The 26,533-nt window shown below is 44.0% G+C and overlaps 1 protein-coding gene across 1 annotated transcript in view; it reads left to right on the forward strand.

Annotated features, from left to right (window-relative positions):
- Nucleotides 1-26,533, forward strand: part of LOC109909603 (abl interactor 1) — a 115,581-nt gene that overhangs the window by 40,375 nt on the left and 48,673 nt on the right. Inside the window, 1 exon segment of the mRNA XM_031796873.1 lies at nucleotides 18,540-18,716. Coding sequence (XP_031652733.1) covers nucleotides 18,540-18,716 — 177 coding nt within the window.

Below are 26,533 nucleotides of genomic sequence, written 5' to 3' on the forward strand. Positions count from 1 at the left end.
GTGCTCTATATATATATGACTGTCTTGGTCACTGTGCTCTATATATATATGACTGTCTTGGTCACTGTGCTCTATATATATGACTGTCTTGGTCACTGTGCTCTATATATGACTGTCTTGGACACTGTGTTCTATATATATGACTGTGTTTAGGGATGTGTTGATGGGGGGGTGTTGATGGGTTGATGTGTTGATGGGGGGATGGGTTGATGTGTTGATGGGGTGGTGTTGATGGGGGGGTGTTGATGGGGGGATGGGTTGATGTGTTGATGGGGGGGTGTTGATGGGGGGATGGGTTGATGGGGGAATGGACTTGGGCGGGCCAGAAGGATGGACTTGGGTGGGCCAGAAGGATGGACTTGGGTGGGCCAGAAGGATGGACTTGGGCGGGCCAAAAGGATGGACTTGGGCGGGCCAAAAGGATGGACTTGGGCGGGCCAAAAGGATGGACTTGGGCGGGCCAAAAGGATGGACTTGGGCGGGCCAAAAGGATGGACTTGGGCGGGCCAAAAGGATGGACTTGGGCGGGCCAAAAGGATGGACTTGGGCGGGCCAAAAGGATGGATTTGGGCGGGCCAAAAGGATGGACTTGGGCGGGCCAAAAGGATGGACTTGGGCGGGCCAAAAGGATGGACTTGGGCGGGCCAAAAGGATGGACTTGGGCGGGCCAAAAGGATGGCCTTGGGCGGGACAAAAGGATGGACTTGGGGCGGGTCAAAAGGATGCAGTTGTGCGGGCCAGAAGGATGGACTTGGGCGGGCCAAAAGGATGGACTTGGGCGGGCCAAAAGGATGGACTTGGGCGGGCCAAAAGGATGGACTTGGGCGGGCCAAAAGGATGGACTTGGGCGGGCCAAAAGGATGGACTTGGGCGGGCCAAAAGGATGGATTTGGGCGGGCCAAAAGGATGGATTTGGGCGGGCCAAAAGGATGGACTTGGGCGGGCCAAAAGGATGGACTTGGGCGGGCCAAAAGGATGGACTTGGGCGGGCCAAAAGGATGGACTTGGGCGGGCCAAAAGGATGGACTTGGGCGGGCCAAAAGGATGGACTTGGGCGGGCCAAAAGGATGGACTTGGGCGGGCCAAAAGGATGGACTTGGGCGGGCCAAAAGGATGGACTTGGGCGGGCCAAAAGGATGGACTTGGGCGGGCCAAAAGGATGGACTTGGGCGGGCCAAAAGGATGGACTTGGGCGGGCCAAAAGGATGGACTTGGGCGGGCCAAAAGGATGGACTTGGGGCGGGACAAAAGGATGGACTTGGGGCGGGTCAAAAGGATGCAGTTGTGCGGGCCAGAAGGATGGAGTTGAGCGGGCCAGAAGGATGCACTTGGGCGGGCCAGAAGGATGGACTTGGGCGGGCCAGAAGGATGGACTTGGGCGGGCCAGAAGGATGGACTTGGGCGGGCCAGAAGGATGCAGTTGTGCGGGCCAGAAGGCTAATTGAAGTCAGTGCTGCGCTCAGCGCTGAACTGTTCCATGCGTAAAGCATCTGACACACACACACACACACACACACACACACACACACACACACACACACACACACACACACACACACACACACGCACAGTGTGTGCCTGTGTGTGTCCTGCAGAGAGCTGGCTTTCTGAACCTCCCTCATATGTGCTGTGTGATGTACAGAGATAGATTTCATCCAAACAAGATATGAACTTCCACAGATGAGTGTGTGGATGCAGCTGGGGCCTCTGTCTTTCTCTTTCTAAGTTTAACTGCACAGGGTGGGGTTGGAATAGTCATCCTTACCAAAGCATTCCTCTCCACCTATCAAACTATCTCCAATTAGATCCAATCATATTTTCCTCTGTTCCTCCGTAGCTCCATGAACACCAGTGGGACCTTCCCTTTGAGAAGAGAGAGACATTAAACTGTTTTTCCCTCAAAGCTAAACCAGTCATTTCCTCTGGATTAGTTTATGGGGCGGGACACAAATATCCCAGAAGCATCACCAAAGGCAGATAGCTAAAGGCTATTGGCTGAGGCTCTGCTGCGTACGTGTGTCACTCGCAGAAATTACCATCTGCTTCCTGACAGATTAGCTGTAGTCCTCTGTAGTTCAGTTAGTAGAACACGGTCCTCTGTAGTTAGTAGAACACGGTCCTCTGTAGTTAGTAGAACATGGTCCTCTGTAGTTAGTAGAACATGGTCCTCTGTAGTTAGTAGAACATGGTCCTCTGTAGTTAGTAGAACACGGTCCTCTGTAGTTCAGTTAGTAGAACATGGTCCTTTGTAGCTCAGTTAGTAGAACATGGTCCTCTGCAGTTCAGTTAGTAGAACATGGTCCTCTGTAGTTCAGTTAGTAGAACACGGTCCTCTGTAGTTTAGTTAGTAGAACACGGTTCCCTGTAGTTCATGGCGCTTGCAAGGCCAGAATAGTGGGTTTGATTCCCAGGACCACTAATACATCAAATGAATGCATGCATGACTGTAAGTGTTGTTTGACAAAAGCATCTGCTAAATGACATATTATATCTACATATTCTGTTATATGTGCCACTCTCAGAAATGACCATCTGCTAAATGACAGATCAGCTGTTTTGAGTCACAGATGTTTATAACCAGTCTGAGATGACACACTGGATTTCAGTGCTCTTAATTCAGCTTTAAGAAAAGTCCCTACGAGGTTAATCCCTGAGGTGTTGATTCAGTGAGCGAGGTGCTGCTGGTCTGCACACAGTGGAAAGACTTATTATGTGTCGAGCTAGAAGTCTGTTTCTTTTCACACTGTTGTTTTGTCAATCCCTTGGGATGCCCTACACCCCTACACTGGAACAAAGTCAGTGAGTATGTGGAGGCAGTCTGTACTCTTAAATACTTTTTTTTTTTTTTTTTTACTGAACACTCACTCAGATAGATGTAGGATCTTAATTTAAATTTGTAGTTTATTTGAAGTTTTAGGAAGATTCTGAAGTTTATAATTTCAGACTTAATTTTCCCTTTTGAAAAATGTATCAACCCCAACAAAAATGTCCATTAATTATAATCCACATAATCCCACTTCCTGTTGCTGCGGGATTATTTTCCTGCTGTAGCAAAACTGTACACAACCAGAGACCATTCTTATAATAATATTTTGAAATTGTTCTTTTGAAATGTCAATGTGGTGCAATTGTGTAAAGTGGGTCATTTTACACGGACTCAATATTTTCTATTGGAGGTTCTGAAAAACTGATATGTTCTATTCTGTAGTTAAATTCGAGACTCCAGTCTTCAATTGACTTGATTTATTGGCGACATGCCAAGGCTAGATGGGCAAAATCACAGCAGTTGTTTTTTGTGCAGAAACTCTTATAGGTTGTGTCCAAACAAAATGGCCGACCTTGACATGTTGTCCTGACTCTTTGAAAATGCTGTTTTTCCTCTGATGGGAATGTCAATCTGCCTGAGTTTTCTCACACTGGACTAATAGTTGGCTGGTCTCTTCCTCTTCCGTCCCTCTCCTGCCCCCCGGCTGTGCAGTATTGAATGTGTTCTGGAGAGTGGGTGTCAAATTCACTGGATGAATCCTGTTTTTCCACAGAATCGCTACATTTACTGCCAGAACCCGATCCGTCGAGGACTCCTTGACCGGACATTTTGGCTAACTCGTCAGATGGAAGCTCTTAAAATAATGTGCTGAGTTGTACTAACTTCTCTGAGAAACTGGCCTCTCCCAGGGCTCCTGGACAACCATGTTGGCTCGCTCCACAGATGAAGTCTTTCAGATGTTCTGGCTTACACTGCCCTGAGAAACAGACAGAAGCCAGACATAGGGTTTGTCTTTGAGTGGTCTGTCCTCACCTTACCGGAAACAGCAATGGTTTGACTCACTCCACCTATAGATGTGCTTGGTACAGTGGACAGAAGCCAGACACGGGTTCTCGGGTCCTCTATCTTCGCTTGCTTTTCAAAAACCCATTTGCTGAGAAGTGGGAAAGGGACCTCTGACTTTCTCATCCGATAATGAGTTTTCAGAAGGAGGCTAGGAGAGAGGACGTGAGGAATCAAGGAAATAGCATTTGTGATCATCCAACAGTGAGAGTTGTGACAGAGGTTGATAGTTCTGCCTCGGCTATCTTCACCTGTGGTCTGTGAGAGAGTGTAGAGTTAGAATCATTTTACTACCAGAAATAAGACATGTATTGTACTATTCTAAAGTGTGTAATGGGAACTGAGAGTCATTTTGCGTCTTCTGTGGTGTGTGTGTGTGTGTGTGTGTGTGTGTGTGTGTGTGTGTGTGTGTGTGAGGTATCTCTCTGAGGAACACAAACTCTGCCAGTTTGCTGAAACATCTGACCATGGCTGTTTTCTCTCTCTGTCCAAATATAATCATGTATGGTTTAGCTCTATTATAAACCATTGGTACATTTCATCCTGTCGTTCTAACCACGAACAAACACACACACACACACACACACACACACACACACACACACACACACACACACGCTCAGGCATGAAGGGCATGTTTGTCTGTTAATGTTCCCCATGCTGTTCCCCACACCCAGCTCAACCCTGATAGGTCTACAGATCTGTTGTGTCCACCCAGCTCAACCCTGATAGGTCTACAGATCTGTTGTGTCCACCCAGCTCAACCCTGATAGGTCTACAGATCTGTTGTGTCCACCCAGCTCAACCCTGATAGGCCTGTTAGAGTTCTTTACATCCATGGATTAGCTGGTGTTTTATTGTGGATATCATCTCATCCAGACACGCTGCCAAAGCCCTGAAACTCTCTGTCAGTTACTGAAGTGAAACCAGCTATCTGCACCATGTCTGCAGATTCTCTCTCTTCTTTCTCTCTCCACCTGACTCGTCCAGAACAGCATGTGTCAATTCTCTCCCCCTGCTCCTCGACTCTCCCATGACTCCCCCAGCTCGCTGTCCGAGGAATCAGCTGAGGTGTAAATCAATATAGGGAGGTAGCAGTGGTCACCATGGGAACATCCCATGATTCTCATAAACTTCCTCCAGCTGGGATTCGTCATGGCAATGGGACGGACACACGCACACACAGTGGTCTAAAATCATTTGTGATACCGCTTATCCTAACCACTTGAGAGACATAGTTCCAGCAGACATCCTGAACCATGTTCTTCAACTTGTTCTCCACAAAGAGAACATACTTGTTCTGCCAATTCTTTTTACTGACATAGTTTCTTGCTGCTGCTCCTACTCATAACATAACAACCCAACCTGGCAAACACAGTGTTGGTGAACAGCCACCCAGCCACAGCCCAAAGGGAAAGGGTTGCTCTTCCTCATCTTCAACCAAACAACCCTTGGTCTTCATGTCCTGAAATAGCCGTTGACTCCAGCTGGTGCCTGTATGACGAGGAAGGAATGAAATTGGCAGCAACACATGTTGACTAAGGTCCTCCAATCGTGGAAGAGGGTGACTATTCACTGGGTGGGAGGTGGGTAAGTGGAACGAGAGGAGAAAGCAGAAGGAGAGGAAAAAGACAAGGATATAGCTGAGAGGGGAGAGGTGGGGTAAGGTAATGTGAATGGAGGTGAGGGGTGAGGTGAATGGATGTGAGGGGAGGGGAGGGGAGGGGTGAGGTGGGGTAAGGTGAGGTGAGAGGTGAATGGAGGGGAGGGGAGGGGAGGTGAGGGGTGAGATGAATGGAGAGGAGGGGTGAGATGAGGTGAGGGAAGAGAGAGAGAGGAGGAAGGGGAAATGCATGCACACATTACCAAAGGCTAGCTGACAGAGAAGGTCAAAGGTCAAACCAAGGCTGTCCAGTCAGTGTGTCCTGGGAGAAAAGCGAGCCGATTCTGGGCATGTGGATGATAGTGATTGAGAGCACATGTGAAAGATCCTTCCAGCTGGGCAAGGTCTATTCAGCAGAACCCCAGGCAGACTCCTAAACTACAAACGGAAAGCAGCTGGTGTTGTGCTCAACTATAGACCTGAAAGAATCAGGAGAAAGGTTCTTCATTGGAGAACAGGTTCCTCATCGGAGAACAGGTTCCTCATCGGAGAACAGGTTCCTCATCGGAGAACAGGTTCCTCATCGGAGAACAGGTTCCTCATCGGAGAACAGGTTCCTCATCGGAGAACAGGTTCCTCAATGGAGAACAGGTTCCTCGATGGAGAACAGGTTCCTCGATGGAGAACAGGTTCCTCGATGGAGAACAGGTTCCTCGATGGAGAACAGGTTCCTCGATGGAGAACAGGTTCCTCGATGGAGAACAGGTTCCTCGATGGAGAACAGGTTCCTCAATGGAGAACAGGTTCCTCATTGGAGAACAGGTTCCTCATTGGAGAACAGGTTCCTCATTGGAGAACAGGTTCCTCATTGGAGAACAGGTTCCTCATTGGAGAACAGGTTCCTCATTGGAGAACAGGTTCCTCATTGGAGAACAGGTTCCTCATTGGAGAACAGGTTCCTCATTGGAGAACAGGTTCCTCATTGGAGAACAGGTTCCTCATTGGAGAACAGGTTCCTCATTGGAGAACAGGTTCCTCATCGGAGAACAGGTTCCTCATCGGAGAACAGGTTCTTAATAGAACCAGTTCAGTACTGGTCAACAAAAGGCAAAAGTAATGTAATTCGGAAAACATCCTTGATTGAACTCCAGTTTGAGACTGGAAGGAAAAGGCCATTCAACATGCATTCTCATTTGAGCTTTCTACAATACTAGGTCATTTTCAAAGAGTTTATTTCTGTTATGACCTGGGTCTCTGTCTCTCTCTCTCTCTCAAAGCGACACCCGCCTCTACTACTGCCCCGTCTAATCCAATCGTGTGGTTATATGCAAATTACAAGAGGCCGCGTCTTACCCAATTACATTAATCCAAATATCCTTTGTGGAACCTTGCGACTAGCGGGCAGAAAGAAACAGAAAGATTTGACCGGGGTTCAATGGAAAATATCACAGATAGATGGAGCGTAGTTACCAGTATCTTTGTTAATATGGCTTGTTCAAACAAAAGACAAGTTTCTCTGAAAACCGTATATTCACAGGCGAGTTGACGAAACAGTATTTATTAGTTCTCCCCAGCAACTAGAACAAAACCAATGTGCCTGATATGCAGTGAGTTTGTATCTCTGGTGAAAAGTGCCGATGTTAAGCTCCATTATGACACCAGGCATAGTAACGTGGATCAGACGTATCCCCCGAACACGGAGGTGAGAACAAACAGGACGAACCAACTCCAATCCCAATTTGAGAGGTCCTTGTCAATTCCCTGACAGCCCAACAACGTGCAATGGAGTGTTCACTGAGGGTAACCTGGGTTTTTGGGGAAAACACAACAACGTGCAATGGAGTGTTCACTGAGGGTAACCTGGGTTTTTGGGGAAAACACAACAACGTGCAATGGAGTGTTCACTGAGGGTAACCTGGGTTTTTGGGGAAATGGAGTGTTCACTGAGGGTAACCTGGGTTTTTGGGGAAATGGAGTGTTCACTGAGGGTAACCTGGGTTTTTGGGGAAATGGAGTGTTCACTGAGGGTAACCTGGGTTTTTGGGGAAATGGAGTGTTCACTGAGGGTAACCTGGGTTTTTGGGGAAATGGAGTGTTCACTGAGGGTAACCTGGGTTTTTGGGGAAAACACAACAACAGAGAAAAAGCTTTTCAGACGCTGAGATGGTTAAAATAATGTGCGCGTGAAGTTGCTGACAACTTACTTGAAGGTCAACAAAAAGATGAGCTCAGAGAACAGATCAAACAGACTCCACAGCAACGAGGAGAACTAACAAATTAGCTGAAGAGTTGACTTCACAACTTGATGAGGTCATTCAGAATACACCGAGTATTTCGTTATCTGTGGATGAATCAACAGAGAACACTGATAATGCTCCGTGTCTGGTGTTTGTCAGATTTTAAGGACGAAACAAAGAAGGAATTCTGTGAGGAAGCTGTTGTGCTTTAACACATCTAGAAACACACACACACACACACACACAGGATATCCATGAGGCCATCAAAGAGATGCTGATTAAAAAGGGGGAGTGATCTGATGACTCCGGCCAGCGCTCCCTCCCCTGAGAAAACCATTAGTTTGAGAGGATGGGAAAACGATGATGATACCCGGGGTCTCATTTGTCAATACCTGGGGCCTCATTTGTCAATACCCGCGGCCTCATTTGTCAATACCCGGGGCCTCATTTGTCAATATTGCGCAGAAAATATTCTAAAATACTGATGAGTAGAATGTTCGTACAAGTAGAAAAAGTGTGATTTTCTAAAATAATCCTACGAGCGTCATACACACACCGGTAGGAGGTAACTGTTGATAAATACCAACTGTTCACAGCCTCAGTGCTCGTGCACCACCTTGGCTATTTGTATTTAGAAACATCCTTATATAACCTGGTCTAAATCATCCCTTTAAAGTATGTGTGGAATATACATCACCGTACCATGAAATACAATGGCGCCACCCCCCCAAAAAAAACTATGCATTTGTTTTCGAATCCGAGTCTGAAATAGAGGTGCTAGTGTCTTGAGATTGAATATAACCAAAAGGTTTTATTTGGCTGGGTTGTGGTTTGACCAGTAAAAATCAAATCATAGCTACAAAGAGATGAACCATTAGGACAATTCAAGTTGCTTTAGCAATGGCACTTGCGTAGGTAACACTCACCAGTAAGCCATTCATCCACAACAGCTCTCTCCTGTAGGCGTATAGGCCAACATTATCAAGGCACAAGGTGAGACCCAGATACAGACACGGGAGCCAGATGGTTGGAGTCTTACAATGTTTAATAATCCAAAAGGGAAGGCAAGAGAATGGTCGTGGACAGGTCAAAGGTCAAAACCAGATCAGAGTCCAGGAGGTACAGAGTGGCAGACAGGCTCGAGGTCAAGGCAGGCAGAATGGTCAGGCAGGCGGATACAAAGTCCAGAAACAGGCAAGGGGTCAAAACCAGGAGGACTAGAAAAAGGAGAATGCAAAAGGAGTACGGGAAAAACACGCTGGTTGAATAAAACATACAAGACAAACTGGCACAGAGAGACAGGAAACACAGGGATAAATACACTGGTACAGAGAGACAGGAAACACAGGGATAAATACACTGGTACAGAGAGACAGGAAACACAGGGATAAATACACTGGCACAGAGAGACAGGAAACACGGGGATAAATACACTGGCACAGAGAGACAGGAAACACAGGGATAAATACACTGGCACAGAGAGACAGGAAACACAGGGATAAATACACTGGCACAGAGAGACAGGAAACACAGGGATAAATACACTGGCACAGAGAGACAGGAAACACAGGGATAAATACACTGGCACAGAGAGACAGGAAACACAGGGATAGATACACTGGCACAGAGAGACAGGAAACACAGGGATAGATACACTGGCACAGAGAGACAGGAAACACAGGGATAAATACACTGGCACAGAGAGACAGGAAACACAGGGATAAATACACTGGCACAGAGAGACAGGAAACACAGGGATAAATACACTGGCACAGAGACAGGAAACACAGGGATAAATACACTGGCACAGAGAGACAGGAAACACAGGGATAAATACACTGGCACAGAGAGACAGGAAACACAGGGATAAATACACTGGCACAGAGAGACAGGAAACACAGGGATAAATACACTGGCACAGAGAGACAGGAAACACAGGGATAAATACACTGGCACAGAGAGACAGGAAACACAGGGATAAATACACTGGGGAAAGTAAACAACACCTGGAGGGGGTGGAGCCGATCACAGGAGCAGGTGAACCAGATCAGGGCGTGACAAACATAGCTGTTCTGCAGAATAAACGAGTCTCGCGTTCCACCACATTCACCTGCACATTGGGGCGGCAGGGTAGCCTAGTGGTTAGAGCGTTGGACTAGTAACCGGAAGGTTGCAAGTTCAAACCCCCGAGCTGACAAGGTACAAATCTGTCGTTCTGGCCCTGAACAGGCAGTTAACCCACTGTTCCTAGGCCGTCATTGAAAATAAGAATTTGTTCTTAACTGACTTGCCTAGTAAAATAAAGGTAAAAACATTAAGAGTGGAAGCCTTTTCTGTTCACATCTTTCAACTGGTATTTGGGATGGGCACTTTTATGGCGATGTGGGTGACGTCCATTGCTCTGTTCGTATTTGGGAACCCATTGATGGCAAGGAAACTCCTTTTGACTTCAACCTGTTGTGCGATGGTGTATGAAAAGTGTATGTTATAGTTCGTTTTGCTTATGATAGCATCCAAAAGATTGGCTCATCGAGGTATGCTGAAAAGTGTCCCGCTATGTCCCGTTGCCAAACCCCCCGAGGGTGGATAGCACTTGGAATGGCATATGTTAGCCTTTCTAAAGTAGGTCTTTAATCCTCACAAAAATCCTCAGATTGGTTTTGGGAAACAATATCTGATCTATACTTTCTTCCTATAAAAGTCCCACCTGTCTCTAAAAAACAAGCTGCATTTAGCAGAGAGCATCTTCCACCTGAGAAGGAGCAGCCATTCCATTTCCCGTTATCTAGTTTTTATGGTATTTAAACATTGGTTTCACTTTCACACATGCCTCCTAATTTAACAAATTACTGGACGTTATATGGATTATTACCGTGACAAATGAAATGTTGCATAAATTCACTGTGGAAATAAATATTCAGAAATGAAACAATTTCACACATTTTCAACATGTACAGATTGGTTGAAGTGCTATAGAGGATGTTGTCCTTCTGGCAGGTTCTCCCATCTCAGCCCAGGAACTCTGTAGTTCTGTCAGTGGTCATTGGGTTCTTGGTCACCTCCCTCATCGAAGGTCCTTCCTGCCCGGTTTCTCAGTTTGGTTGGATGGCCAGCTCTAGGCAGAGTTGGGGTAGTTCCATATTTTTTCAATTTGCTAATGATGGAGATCACTGTGCTCTTGGAAACTTTCAACACTCTAGAAATTGTTTTATACCCTTCCCAGATACAGTGCCTTTGGAACATTTTCAGACCCCTTGACTTTTTCCACATTTTGTTACATTACAGCCTTATTCTAAAATGTATTACATTTTTTTTAAATCCTCAGAAATCTACACACAATACCTCATAATTATAAAGCGAAAAAACTGATTTATAAACATTTTTGCATATATGTATGTATATATAATAAAACAAACAGAAATACCTTATTTACATAAGTATTCAGACCCTCGACTCGAAATTGAGCTCTTGTTTTCATTGATTGGAGTCCACCTGTGGTAAATTCAATTGATTGGACATGATTTGGAAAGAGACACACCTGTCTATATAAGGTTCCACAGTTGACAGTTGTCATGACGTTGTATTTGTTAATATGATGACTGTTGTTCATCAAATTATTAAACGTTTCTAATTGCGTGATTAACTGAATCAAGCAATCATTAACCTGGGGCACCATAGGAAAACTAGGTTTTATTGAGTTTCTATTTCCCAAATTAACTCAAAGAATATCAGAATATCGATTTTACAACAGCCGGTAATTAACCAGTTGCCTCTACAATCTGGTTCTGAACGTCATATAGCCCGTGAATCTGCACGGACCCGGGTCTCACCAATGAGTTCGGACCCGGGTCTCACCAATGAGTTCGGACCCGGGTCTCACCAATGAGTTCGTACCACACCAATCTTAGTTGAATATTAATTTACTAAAAAGCAAAAATTATGATAAAAGATACACATTATAGGCTATTGATTAGAACTTAGTATAATGGGCCAACACACTATGGCGGGTGTTACCCACAATGAGGATTTCAAAAGAGAAAGAAAAAAGAAAGTACACGAGAGAAACATACATTTTGGTGAATTTGTCAGCTATGCAATTCTAAGCCTAGCCTTGCCCCAAACTGCCACTCTTATGGGTCAGAATATAATGATGTAATTACTTGGGGAAGGTCTCCAAGGATTCTCTGCGTGGACCGTTCAGGCTGCTCGATGACGCACTCCTCCGGTGTCCTCACATCGTCCTCACGATGTCAGTGTACTTTTGGCTTAGGAGTCTGTTCCCTTGCTCTGGAAGGGGTCTTCTGAGGACAGACAGCTCTGTAGCTCAGAGCTCATAGCATAGGAATGAAACCTTTTAGATACTACGGTTCGCTGGGATTGGCTGCTAAGGGGGTCCGGCTTGAATTCACCCGCTTAGACACAGCTACTCATCCGTAGCTTGGGTAGAAAAATATTTCTTTGTCTTCAAACTGGTGTTGCGTTCTGGGTTCGTTGACGTTTTAGACCTTGGCTGCAGCTTGGGTCACGTAGTCTTATCTGTAAATTCTTTACTCACAGGTTTTATACCCTTGGGTCAGAAGTGGACGTAACCGCCTTTAGGGCAATTCTCTGGGCGTACCAAGTTAAAGAGGCAAGGTCTAGGTTTTTCTCAAATCCAATTTTAGACAACTAACTTCACATTTCACCTTTACAAACACATTCCCTTTGATTTGGACATTTTCCACACAACGTACAATGTATAAACATCAAGCATATACTAGGAAAACTCTTTACGTTACGATGTTTTCGTAATAACGTCATCTATTAACCTTTAATAACAAAACAAAAATGACATACATTTTCATATTCCATCTATCGTCATGACCACCATTGTGGCTGACGGAAACCATTGTTCCAAAGTCCCTTTAATTTCATGTTTAATGTTCTGAGGCTGGGTCTCCATAGTAACAGGACAAAGGAATGTGTCTGTGGCCTGAGATTTACCAGGGGCGTGAGGGGTCATAAAACCCCCACATCTTCAGACCCCTAGATCTCTCCTCCTCTGTTGGGGTTGAGAGATAATCTGTAGGGTTGTGGTCTCCTGTAACCTGATCTGATCAGGACAGTCATGACACAGTGCATGTCAGAGAAAAAAAACAAGCAATGAGATGGAAGGAATTGTCCGTAGAGCTCCAGGACATGATTGTGTCCAGGCACAGATCTGGGGAAGGGTACCAAAACATTTCTGTACCAAAACATTTCTGCAGTTATTGAAGGTCCAAAAGAACACAGTGACCTCCATCATTTTTAAGTGGAAGAAGTTTGGAACCACCAAGACTCTTCCTAGAGCTGGCCGCCCAGCCAAACTGAGCATTTGGGCGGCAGATAGACTAGTGGTTAGAGTGCTGGGCCAGTAACCGAAATGCTGTTGTTCTGCAAGAAGACAATTAACCCACTGTTCCCCGGTAGGCCGTCATTGTAAATACGAATTTGTTCTTAAATGACTTGCCTGGTTAAATAAAGGTTACACATTTAGGGGAGAAGGGTCTTGGTCAGAGAGGTGACCAAGAACCTGATGGTCACTCTGACAGAGGTCCAGAGTCCTCTGTGGAGATGGGAGAACCTTCCAGAAGGACAACCATTTCTGCAGCATTCCAACTATCAGACCTTTATGGTAGATTGACCAGATGGAAGCCACTCCTCAGTAAAAGGCACATGACAGCCCGATTGAAGTTTGCCAAAAGGCACCTGAAGACACTCAGACCATGAGAAACAAGATTATCTGGTCTAATTAAACCAAGATTGAACTCATTGGCCTGAATGCCAAGTGTCACGTCTGGTGGAAACCTGGCACCATCCATACAGTGAAGCATGGTGGTGGCAGCATCATGCTGTGGGAATGTTTTTCAGCGGCAGGGACTGGGAGACTAGTCAGGATCGAGGGAAAGATGAACGAAGCAAAGTACAAAGATATTCTTGATGAAAACGTGCTCCAGATTTCTCAGGATCTCAGACTGAGGCGAAGGTTCACCTTCCAACAGGACAACGACCCAAAGCACACAGCCAAGACAACACAGGAGTGGCTTCGGGACAAGTCTCTGAATGTTCTTGAGTGACCCAGCCAGACCCCGGACTTGAACATCTCTGGAGATACCCGAAAATAGCTGTGCAGCGACGCTCCCCATCCAACCTGACAAAAGCTTGAGAGGATCTGCAGAGAAGAATGGGAGAAACTCCCCAAATACAGGTGTGCCAAGCTTGAAGTGTCGTACCAAAGAAGACTCGAGGGCCTGAATACTTATGTAAATGTTATATTTCCGTTTAGAAAATAATAATAAATTAGCAAAAAGAAAAGTTTTGTTATTATGGGGTATTGGGTTTAGATTGAATCCATTTTAGAATAAGCAATGTAAAAAAAAAAAAGCAATGTAACAAAATGTGGAAAAAGTCAAGGGGTCTGAATACTTTCCGAATGCACTGTATACAAAAGTATGTGGACACCCCTTCAATTTAGTGGATTCGGATTCCGAAGACACTGTGTCCATGCTTGACCGCCACCACTACTCATGGCTGTGTGTACATCTGTGCTCACTCAAGCAAAATGTTCACGTTGCGTGGAAATGATCCCACGCGTGGTTTACACACAGATTTCTGCCAACGCATGATTTATAAACGAAGCCCCTGGAGTGTAGTCCTGAAATTCAAGGGGGTACACTGTGTGTCATGGTGTATCAAATCACAGGTGTATCAAATCGAGCCCCCAGCCATGCAATCTCCATAGACAAACAAACATTGGCAGTAGAATGGCCTTCCTGAATAGCTCAGTGACTTTTAACGTGGCACCGTTATAGGATGCTACCTTTCCAACAAGTCAGTTCTAGAAATTTCTGTCCTGCTAGAGTCCTGGTCAACTGTAAGTGCTGTTATTGTGAAGTGGAAACAACTAGGAGCAACAACGGCTCAGCAGTGAAGTGGTAGGCCACACAAGCTCACCGAGTGCTGAAGTGCGCAGCGCGTAAAAATCGTCTGTCCTCGGTTGAAATACTCCCTACTAAGTTCCAAACTGTCTCTGGAAGCAACGTCAGCACAATATCTGTTCATACTCTGAATACCCTGAATGATTGGCTATGAAAAGCCAACTTACATTTACTCCTGAGGTGCTGACCTGTTGCACCCTAGACAACCACTCTGATTATTATTATTTGACCCTGCTATTCATTTATGAATATTTGAACATCTTGGCCATGTTCTGTTATAATCTCCACCCGGCACAGCCAGAAGAGGACTGGCCGCCCCTCATATCCTGGTTCCTCTTGGTTTCTTCCTAGGTTTTTGCCTTTCTAGGGAGTTTTTCCTAGCCACCATGCTTCTACACCTGCATTGCTTGCTGTTTGGGGTTTTAGGCTGGGTTTCTGTACAGCACTTTGAGATATCAGCTGATGTACGAAGGGCTATATAAATACATTTGATTTGATTTGATTCATCGGGAGCTTCATGAAATGGGTTTCCATGGCCAAGCAGCCGCACACAAGCCTAAGATCACCATGCTCAATGCCAAGCGTCAGCTGGAGTGATGTAAAGCTCGCTGCCATTGGACTCTGGAGCAGTGGAAACGCGTTCTCTGGAGTGATGAATCACGCTTCACCATCTGGCAGTCCGAAGGACGAATCTGGGTTTGGCGGATGCCAGGAGAACGCTTCCTGCCCGAATGCATAATGCCAACTATAAAGTTTGGTGGATGAGGAATAATGGTCTGGGGCTGTTTTTCATGGTTCGGGCTAGGCCCCTTAGTTCCAGTGAAGGGAAATCTTAACACTACAGCATACTTGACGATTCTGTGCTTCCAACTTTGTGGCAACAGTTTTGGGGAAGGCCCTTTCCTGTTTCAGCATGACAATGCCCCCGTGCACAAAGCGAGGTCCATACAGAAATGGTTTGTTGATATCTGAAAGATTAGTGGAATCTGTGTGGGTAGCTGGACAGGTAGGATGACTGACAGTGAAGGTGAACAGGTGGTCACATGTCAGGTGACAGAGGAATGGATGAGACTGAGGTAGGAATGCCTTTAACCATAAAGAGGTATATTTACTGAGTAGTCTGCTGCATCACAAAGGAAACAAATAACATGTATCCAATCAAATTCATAATCAAAGATCAAATCAGATCATTCATTATTAACATAACTTAGGGAATTCAACAGTCCAGTTCATTAATAAGTCAATAGTAATCATCCGCGAGTCATTTAGGCTCGTAACTATTTATCATAAATCATGAAAGAATACAAATAGTGAATGGTTATACAATATATAATCCCCATGATCAAAGTCAATCAGTTAGCAAACAATGACGTTTCTCATTTCACTCTTTCAATTGTCATGTACATATAATTCATTTCAATACACATGAACCATATCGATTGCATAATTGGCCTATGAGGATCCGTAGGGACGTGATCATTGACAATTCACATTACACAATGTTTTTGAAGCGTGCGCTCCAAGTCGCGCTCCGCGGTAATAACTATTAACAATAACTGATGGCCCATCTCCGGATCGCAACAGATAGTTCAGATGAAAGGTAACATGAAAGGTAACAGAGTCGGTTGACTTACGTGGATTCATGGGCGCACAGAACTTCTGGATCAGATGGAGTTAAGGAAGAGAAAGCAGCGAGATCAGGCGATGGCAATTTCCTCCTTTTATGGAGTTGAGATCTGTCGGACATTTCCACCTGACCTAATTAAACACCCCTGGCCCAGCTGAGTAAATGGCAATGAATTAAAGGATTATTCCACCAACTCCATGGGCCTTTTCTACAATATCAGTGTGGAAGAACTTGACTGGCCTGCACAGAGCCCTGACCTCAACCCCGTCAACCCCAACACCTTTTGGATTAATTGTAACGCGAACCAGGCCTAATCGCCCAACATCAGTGCCGACCTAACTAATGCTCTTGTGGCTGAATGACAATAATGGCATTAATGTGGCACCTCCATATTAATGCCCGTGATTTTGGAATGAAATGTTCAACGAGCAGGTGTAGTGTACTTCAAACTATTCACACACACCAACACATTGTTTATCTCACTCACAACATTCTTTCTCACACTCTCACTCTGTTCCTCTCACTCACACTCTCTTACTTGCTTACACACACACACACACATACACACACACACACATTTCGCTACTATGCTAATGTCCCTGGGTCTTAACAGAAGTGGCATACTGATGAAAAGAATATGCAATATTCTAATTAGAATATGCAATTAGTCCGTTTAAAGAGCACTAGGCAATTTATTAAAACGGCAGCAATTTACAGAAGCAAAACACTAAATCCATAAAACTTTATATCCATGAAACTACAATCATTGGTCTCATGTTGCCTTGGACTTTGGGATTTTTTTTTATCCGCCCTACTTCTTCACAGGGAAGAGTTTAGGTAGAACGGTTCTAAATGAAAGCCTCCGTAGGACACTGCATTTAGATGTCACTATACTGACCGGTGATCCAGGACAGAAGACTGTAAATGAAAGCCTCCGTAGGACACTGCATTTAGATGTCACTATACTGACCGGTAATCCTGGACAGAAGACTGTAAATGAAAGCCTCCGTAGGACACTGCATTTAGATGTCACTATACTGACCGGTGATCCAGGACAGACGACTGTAAATGAAAGCCTCCGTAGGACACTGCATTTAGATGTCACTATACTGACCGGTGATCCAGGACAGAAGACTGTAAATGAAAGCCTCCGTAGGACACTGCATTTAGATGTCACTATACTGACCGGTGATCCAGGACAGACGACTGTAAATGAAAGCCTCCGTAGGACACTGCATTTAGATGTCACTATACTGACCGGTGATCCAGGACAGAAGACTGTAAATGAAAGCCTCCGTAGGACACTGCATTTAGATGTCACTATACTGACCGGTGATCCAGGACAGAAGACTGTAAATGAAAGCCTCCGTAGGACACTGCATTTAGATGTCACTATACTGACCGGTGATCCAGGACAGACGACTGTGTATTCATGCCCGTAGGTTTAAAAAATAATAATATCAGATTCTCAAATTATTGCATTGTTGGATTTGCTTAGTAGACAACCCCTTGTCGTCTTGAGTTTAAATGGTACAATCATACATTTAAATGGACATAGTGTCATTTTTGCAAGACGGAAGCTTCTTAAATGATGAATCCCCAAACATCACGAAGTGTAGGAACCAATGCTGGAGATGAGAAGCAGGTATGGGGAGTCTAACGTTTAATATAGCAGAGACATGGAACAGGACTGGAACAGCCGCAGAACCGGGTAAAACAAAAGACATACGACAATTAATGCTGAAGCGGGGAACAGAACTGGGGAACAGACAGATATAGAGAAGGCAATAAACACAGGTGATTGAGTCCAGGTGAGTGCAATGAATCGCTGATGCGCGTGACGAGGGGAGTGGGTGTGCGTAATGATGGTGGCAGGAGTGCGTCGTGCAGGGCAGCCTGGCGCCCTCGAGCACCAGGAAAGGGGAGCGGGAGCGGGCGTGACAGGAAGGAGTTCCTGGTGGTAGAGGAGAGTTGTCCTCTTCATCACCATAGTCTTTGTTTATTTACGACGTCATCGAACAACATGTCACTGCCGATTTGGAGAGAAGCCAAATGCATTATGGGTCATTACGCCGCGTCTATTATACACCGTAATTGCTTTAGCCGGTGTCGACCAGCTACGTAAAGGGATTACGAGCTTGGTGATGGAAAAACCACTGTGACCTGATTTCAATTAAAGCCACTTTAGTAACTATATGACAAGGTTGTAATTCAGTCAATGGTCCATGTTCTGTCCCATAGCTCTGAGGCACTTATCATGTCTTTTCTCCGTCTCCCATGTGTTTAGACGGTGGACATCCACAAAGAGAAGGTGGCCAGGCGAGAGATCGGGATCCTCACCACCAACAAGAACACATCGAGGACCCACAAGATCGTCGCCCCCGGCAACATAGAGCGGCCCGTGAGGTACATCAGGAAGCCCATCGACTACAACGTGCTGGACGACGTTGGCCATGGGGTCAAGGTGAGTTTTGTATCGCGTTATACATTGGGTTGGTCTAATCCTGGATGCTGATTGGTTAAAAACACATTCCAACAGTGATTTATTTCACAACACCCCATGGCTCTGACGGTGAAATGCTCATTTACCGTTCTGAGAAATCACTGCTCCTCCACTTTTTACTTTCTTCTCCTATACACTCTCTCTGTGTTTGTCTAGTTCCCTTTAACCCCTCCCCTCCTCTCCCTTTAACCCCTCTCCTGTCTCTCCCTTTAACCCCTCCCCTCTCTCTCCCTTTAACCCCTCCCCTCTCTCTCTCTTTAACCCCTCCCCTTCTCTCCCTTTAACCCCTCCCCTTCTCTCCCTTTAACCCCTCCCCTCTCTCTCCCTTTAACCCCTCCCCTCTCTCTCCCTTTAACCCCTCCCCTCTCTCTCCCTTTAACCCCTCCCCTCTCTCTCCCTTTAACCCCTCCCCTCTCTCTCCCTTTAACCCCTCCCCTGTCTCTCCCTTTAACCCCTCCCCTGTCTCTCCCCTGTCTCTCCCTTTAACCCCTCCCCTGTCTCTCCCTATAACCCCTCTCCTCTCTCTCCCTTTAACCCCTCCCCTGTCTCTCCCTATAACCCCTCCCCTCTCTCTCCATTTAACCCCTCCCCTCTCTCTCCCTTTAACCCCTCCCCTCTCTCTCCATTTAACCCCTCCCCTCTCTCTCCCTTTAACCCCTCCCCTCTCTCTCCCTTTAACCCCTCCCCTCTCTCTCCCTTTAACCCCTCCCCTCTCTTTCCCTTTAACCCCTCACGCCCTTTACTCCATATCCCTGTTTCTCGCCCTCTTTCTCTCTTCGTCTCTTTGTCTCTCCCACTGTGTCCCTCTCATCTGTGGATTGCACCTAGCTAACTGTGCAGACATATTCTCAGTAAGGGGCGGGGTTGGAATCGGCCAACGATTGATTTGATAGGTTCCTAAACAGAACGGCTCATAGAATGCTCTGTGAAAAAAGGGGTGAGCAGAGATGCATTTATGGGACATTTTAAAATGCACTTAGTTCTGAATGGGCCTCTTAATCGGTTTCTCCTATTTCTCTCTGATATTGAGTTTGCCTGAGTGTAACAGTTTCATGAAGCCGTGGTACCACTGAAATATTGTTATCTTCATCTAAAGCGTTCTCTCAAGACGTTCCTCCGTTTAGATGAAACCCATGATATGTTGCAAGCTAACACTTTATACAATAGTTTAGTCCCTAAAGTTAGCGTCGGGGGTCGTATTGGTTGCCATGACAGCGGCTCTAATGAAATCAGAGCCCTGATAGCCATGGCCATTTTGAGATCTCCATCTCCCCCCAGAGCTCCCAAACCCCCATTAATCAACCAATCAATCGCTGCTGTCGGGCATGATTGGATTAAGTAGCCAGCGTTGTCAACCAGTTGAATGATGGGCCAGGATAAGGCAGGATAAAAGTCATCATGCCACTCTCAATTTACTAGGCCTCAAATCACATGGTGTGTGTGTGTGGGCTAATGTAAACTGAAAAGGCTTTAAAATTAGCATCTTACCGACCATGTTATTTACCATGATAATTCAACCATGATTACCACAAGTTTAGATAGCTGGCTGCTAGACTACCTTACACGTGACACGGGCTAATTCAGTGACTATCAGCGACTGACATATCAATAGATGCACAACCAGATTTCAAAATTGTACCTTGAGTATTCTACTATTCTAACTGTCAACAGTAAAGTGTACCTTGAGTATTCTACTATTCTAACTGTCAACAGTAAAGTGTACCTTGAGTATTCTAACTGTCAACAGTAAAGTGTACCTTGAGTATTCTAACTGTCAACAGTAAAGTGTACCTTGAGTATTCTAACTGTCAACAGTAAAGTGTACCTTGAGTATTCTAACTGTCAACAGTAAAGTGTACCTTGAGTATTCTACTATTCTAACTGTCAACAGTACATTGAGACCCCGACTGAGTTCCAAAATAAAAATAAAAATGTATTTTTTTGGGGGGGGGGGGTTAACCACGGCCCTGCAAAAGGAGGATGGTCCACCAGTTGTCCTGATTTATATAAAGACATGGTACAGTATTTGCTTGTTGTTTTTATTTAGCTTTTGAAGCACTTTGAGATTTTTATGGAAAGACATTTTCTAGAAGTTATTATTACGTTGCTAAAAAACATTTAGTAAAAGTAAACATTCACAATCTCACGATTTTCCCATGAACTTGGGGACATTCCATTGGTCACCTAAGCTGCTAGGTTTCTCTCCCGTGTCCTGCCCTCTCACAACGGTATGGCAAAAGATGAGATGTATACAGTATATTTTTGTCCCCAGTCAGCTGACACTCAATCTAGTCAGCAGGTTCAAGAATACAGAGGTGATGTTAGATGGGTTTCTTTTCTTGCAAATAATGTGTTCTTCTTCTCATCCTTGATATGTGGTGTTTGATACATAAGGAACAGAATACCGCCTCCGTAACTCAGCCAGAGCCCTATAATATTAATCATGTCAATGTGTTTAAACAGAATACCGCCTCCGTAACTCAGCTAGAGCCCTATAATATTAATCATGTCAATGTGTTTAAACAGAATACAGCCTCCGTAACTCAGCCAGAGCCCTATAATATTAATCATGTCAATGTGTTTAAACAGAATACAGCCTCCGTAACTCAGCCAGAGCCCTATAATATTAATCATGTCAATGTGTTTAAACAGAATACCGCCTCCGTAACTCAGCCAGAGCCCTATAATATTAATCATGTCAATGTGTTTAAACAGAATACCGCCTCCGTAACTCAGCCAGAGCCCTATAATATTAATCATGTCAATGTGTTTAAACAGAATACAGCCTCCGTAACTCAGCCAGAGCCCTATAATATTAATCATGTCAATGTGTTTAAACAGAATACCGCCTCCGTAACTCAGCCAGAGCCCTATAATATTAATCATGTCAATGTGTTTAAACAGAATACAGCCTCCGTAACTCAGCCAGAGCCCTATAATATTAATCATGTCAATGTGTTTAAACAGAATACCGCCTCTAACTCAGCTAGAGCCCTATAATATTAATCATGTCAATGTGTTTAAACAGAATACAGCCTCCGTAACTCAGCCAGAGCCCTATAATATTAATCATGTCAATGTGTTTAAACAGAATACAGCCTCCGTAACTCAGCCAGAGCCCTATAATATTAATCATGTCAATGTGTTTGAACAGAATACAGCCTCCGTAACTCAGCCAGAGCCCTATAATATTAATCATGTCAATGTGTTTAAACAGAATACAGCCTCCGTAACTCAGCCAGAGCCCTATAATATTAATCATGTCAATGTGTTTAAACAGAATACAGCCTCCGTAACTCAGCCAGAGCCCTATAATATTAATCATGTCAATGTGTTTAAACAGAATACCGCCTCCGTAACTCAGCCAGAGCCCTATAATATTAATCATGTCAATGTGTTTGAACAGAATACCGCCTCCGTAACTCAGCCAGAGCCCTATAATATTAATCATGTCAATGTGTTTAAACAGAATACCGCCTCCGTAACTCAGCCAGAGCCCTATAATATTAATCATGTCAATGTGTTTAAACAGAATACAGCCTCCGTAACTCAGCCAGAGCCCTATAATATTAATCATGTCAATGTGTTTAAACAGAATACAGCCTCCGTAACTCAGCCAGAGCCCTATAATATTAATCATGTCAATGTGTTTAAACAGAATACAGCCTCCGTAACTCAGCCAGAGCCCTATAATATTAATCATGTCAATGTGTTTAAACAGAATACAGCCTCCGTAACTCAGCCAGAGCCCTATAATATTAATCATGTCAATGTGTTTAAACAGAATACCGCCTCCGTAACTCAGCCAGAGCCCTATAATATTAATCATGTCAATGTGTTTAAACAGAATACCGCCTCCGTAACTCAGCCAGAGCCCTATAATATTAATCATGTCAATGTGTTTAAACAGAATACAGCCTCCGTAACTCAGCTAGAGCCCTATAATATTAATCATGTCAATGTGTTTAAACAGAATACAGCCTCCGTAACTCAGCCAGAGCCCTATAATATTAATCATGTCAATGTGTTTAAACAGAATACAGCCTCCGTAACTCAGCCAGAGCCCTATAATATTAATCATGTCAATGTGTTTAAACAGAATACAGCCTCCGTAACTCAGCCAGAGCCCTATAATATTAATCATGTCAATGTGTTTAAACAGAATACAGCCTCCGTAACTCAGCCAGAGCCCTATAATATTAATCATGTCAATGTGTTTAAACAGAATACAGCCTCCGTAACTCAGCCAGAGCCCTATAATATTAATCATGTCAATGTGTTTAAACAGAATACAGCCTCCGTAACTCAGCCAGAGCCCTATAATATTAATCATGTCAATGTGTTTAAACAGAATACCGCCTCCGTAACTCAGCCAGAGCCCTATAATATTAATCATGTCAATGTGTTTAAACAGAATACAGCCTCCGTAACTCAGCTAGAGCCCTATAATATTAATCATGTCAATGTGTTTGAACAGAATACAGCCTCCGTAACTCAGCCAGAGCCCTATAATATTAATCATGTCAATGTGTTTAAACAGAATACCGCCTCCGTAACTCAGCCAGAGCCCTATAATATTAATCATGTCAATGTGTTTAAACAGAATACAGCCTCCGTAACTCAGCCAGAGCCCTATAATATTAATCATGTCAATGTGTTTAAACAGAATACAGCCTCCGTAACTCAGCCAGAGCCCTATAATATTAATCATGTCAATGTGTTTAAACAGAATACAGCCTCCGTAACTCAGCCAGAGCCCTATAATATTAATCATGTCAATGTGTTTAAACAGAATACCGCCTCCGTAACTCAGCCAGAGCCCTATAATATTAATCATGTCAATGTGTTTAAACAGAATACAGCCTCCGTAACTCAGCCAGAGCCCTATAATATTAATCATGTCAATGTGTTTAAACAGAATACAGCCTCCGTAACTCAGCCAGAGCCCTATAATATTAATCATGTCAATGTGTTTAAACAGAATACAGCCTCCGTAACTCAGCCAGAGCCCTATAATATTAATCATGTCAATGTGTTTAAACAGAATACCGCCTCCGTAACTCAGCCAGAGCCCTATAATATTAATCATGTCAATGTGTTTAAACAGAATACCGCCTCTAACTCAGCTAGAGCCCTATAATATTAATCATGTCAATGTGTTTAAACAGAATACCGCCTCCGTAACTCAGCCAGAGCCCTATAATATTAATCATGTCAATGTGTTTAAACAGAATACCGCCTCTAACTCAGCTAGAGCCCTATAATATTAATCATGTCAATGTGTTTGAACAGAATACCGCCTCCGTAACTCAGCCAGAGCCCTATAATATTAATCATGTCAATGTGTTTAAACAGAATACAGCCTCCGTAACTCAGCCAGAGCCCTATAATATTAATCATGTCAATGTGTTTGAACAGAATACAGCCTCCGTAACTCAGCCAGAGCCCTATAATATTAATCATGTCAATGTGTTTAAACAGAATACCGCCTCCGTAACTCAGCCAGAGCCCTATAATATTAATCATGTCAATGTGTTTAAACAGAATACAGCCTCCGTAACTCAGCCAGAGCCCTATAATATTAATCATGTCAATGTGTTTAAACAGAATACAGCCTCCGTAACTCAGCCAGAGCCCTATAATATTAATCATGTCAATGTGTTTAAACAGAATACAGCCTCCGTAACTCAGCCAGAGCCCTATAATATTAATCATGTCAATGTGTTTAAACAGAATACCGCCTCCGTAACTCAGCCAGAGCCCTATAATATTAATCATGTCAATGTGTTTAAACAGAATACAGCCTCCGTAACTCAGCCAGAGCCCTATAATATTAATCATGTCAATGTGTTTAAACAGAATACAGCCTCCGTAACTCAGCCAGAGCCCTATAATATTAATCATGTCAATGTGTTTAAACAGAATACAGCCTCCGTAACTCAGCCAGAGCCCTATAATATTAATCATGTCAATGTGTTTAAACAGAATACAGCCTCCGTAACTCAGCCAGAGCCCTATAATATTAATCATGTCAATGTGTTTAAACAGAATACCGCCTCTAACTCAGCTAGAGCCCTATAATATTAATCATGTCAATGTGTTTAAACAGAATACCGCCTCTAACTCAGCTAGAGCCCTATAATATTAATCATGTCAATGTGTTTAAACAGAATACCGCCTCCGTAACTCAGCCAGAGCCCTATAATATTAATCATGTCAATGTGTTTGAACAGAATACAGCCTCCGTAACTCAGCCAGAGCCCTATAATATTAATCATGTCAATGTGTTTAAACAGAATACAGCCTCCGTAACTCAGCCAGAGCCCTATAATATTAATCATGTCAATGTATTTAAACAGAATACAGCCTCCGTAACTCAGCCAGAGCCCTATAATATTAATCATGTCAATGTGTTTAAACAGAATACCGCCTCCGTAACTCAGCCAGAGCCCTATAATATTAATCATGTCAATGTGTTTAAACAGAATACCGCCTCCGTAACTCAGCCAGAGCCCTATAATATTAATCATGTCAATGTGTTTGAACAGAATACAGCCTCCGTAACTCAGCCAGAGCCCTATAATATTAATCATGTCAATGTGTTTAAACAGAATACAGCCTCCGTAACTCAGCCAGAGCCCTATAATATTAATCATGTCAATGTGTTTAAACAGAATACAGCCTCCGTAACTCAGCCAGAGCCCTATAATATTAATCATGTCAATGTGTTTGAACAGAATACAGCCTCCGTAACTCAGCCAGAGCCCTATAATATTAATCATGTCAATGTGTTTAAACAGAATACAGCCTCCGTAACTCAGCTAGAGCCCTATAATATTAATCATGTCAATGTGTTTGAACAGAATACCGCCTCCGTAACTCAGCCAGAGCCCTATAATATTAATCATGTCAATGTGTTTAAACAGAATACAGCCTCCGTAACTCAGCCAGAGCCCTATAATATTAATCATGTCAATGTGTTTAAACAGAATACAGCCTCCGTAACTCAGCCAGAGCCCTATAATATTAATCATGTCAATGTGTTTGAACAGAATACCGCCTCTAACTCAGCTAGAGCCCTATAATATTAATCATGTCAATGTGTTTAAACAGAATACCGCCTCCGTAACTCAGCCAGAGCCCTATAATATTAATCATGTCAATGTGTTTAAACAGAATACAGCCTCCGTAACTCAGCCAGAGCCCTATAATATTAATCATGTCAATGTGTTTAAACAGAATACAGCCTCCGTAACTCAGCCAGAGCCCTATAATATTAATCATGTCAATGTGTTTAAACAGAATACAGCCTCCGTAACTCAGCCAGAGCCCTATAATATTAATCATGTCAATGTGTTTAAACAGAATACAGCCTCCGTAACTCAGCCAGAGCCCTATAATATTAATCATGTCAATGTGTTTAAACAGAATACAGCCTCCGTAACTCAGCCAGAGCCCTATAATATTAATCATGTCAATGTGTTTAAACAGAATACCGCCTCCGTAACTCAGCCAGAGCCCTATAATATTAATCATGTCAATGTGTTTAAACAGAATACCGCCTCCGTAACTCAGCTAGAGCCCTATAATATTAATCATGTCAATGTGTTTAAACAGAATACAGCCTCCGTAACTCAGCTGCCAGTTATGTGTTCTTTTAAAAACTGTCACGACTGTCCTGAAAAACAAGAACAGTCAGGCTCTCTGGGGCCTGACATGAAGCTGACTGCCATAGGGCTCTCTGGGGCCTGACATGAAGCTTACTGCCATAGGGCTCT

This window comes from Oncorhynchus kisutch, linkage group LG18 (genome assembly GCF_002021735.2).
Source record: "Oncorhynchus kisutch isolate 150728-3 linkage group LG18, Okis_V2, whole genome shotgun sequence".
NCBI classification, from domain to species: Eukaryota; Metazoa; Chordata; class Actinopteri; order Salmoniformes; family Salmonidae; genus Oncorhynchus; species Oncorhynchus kisutch.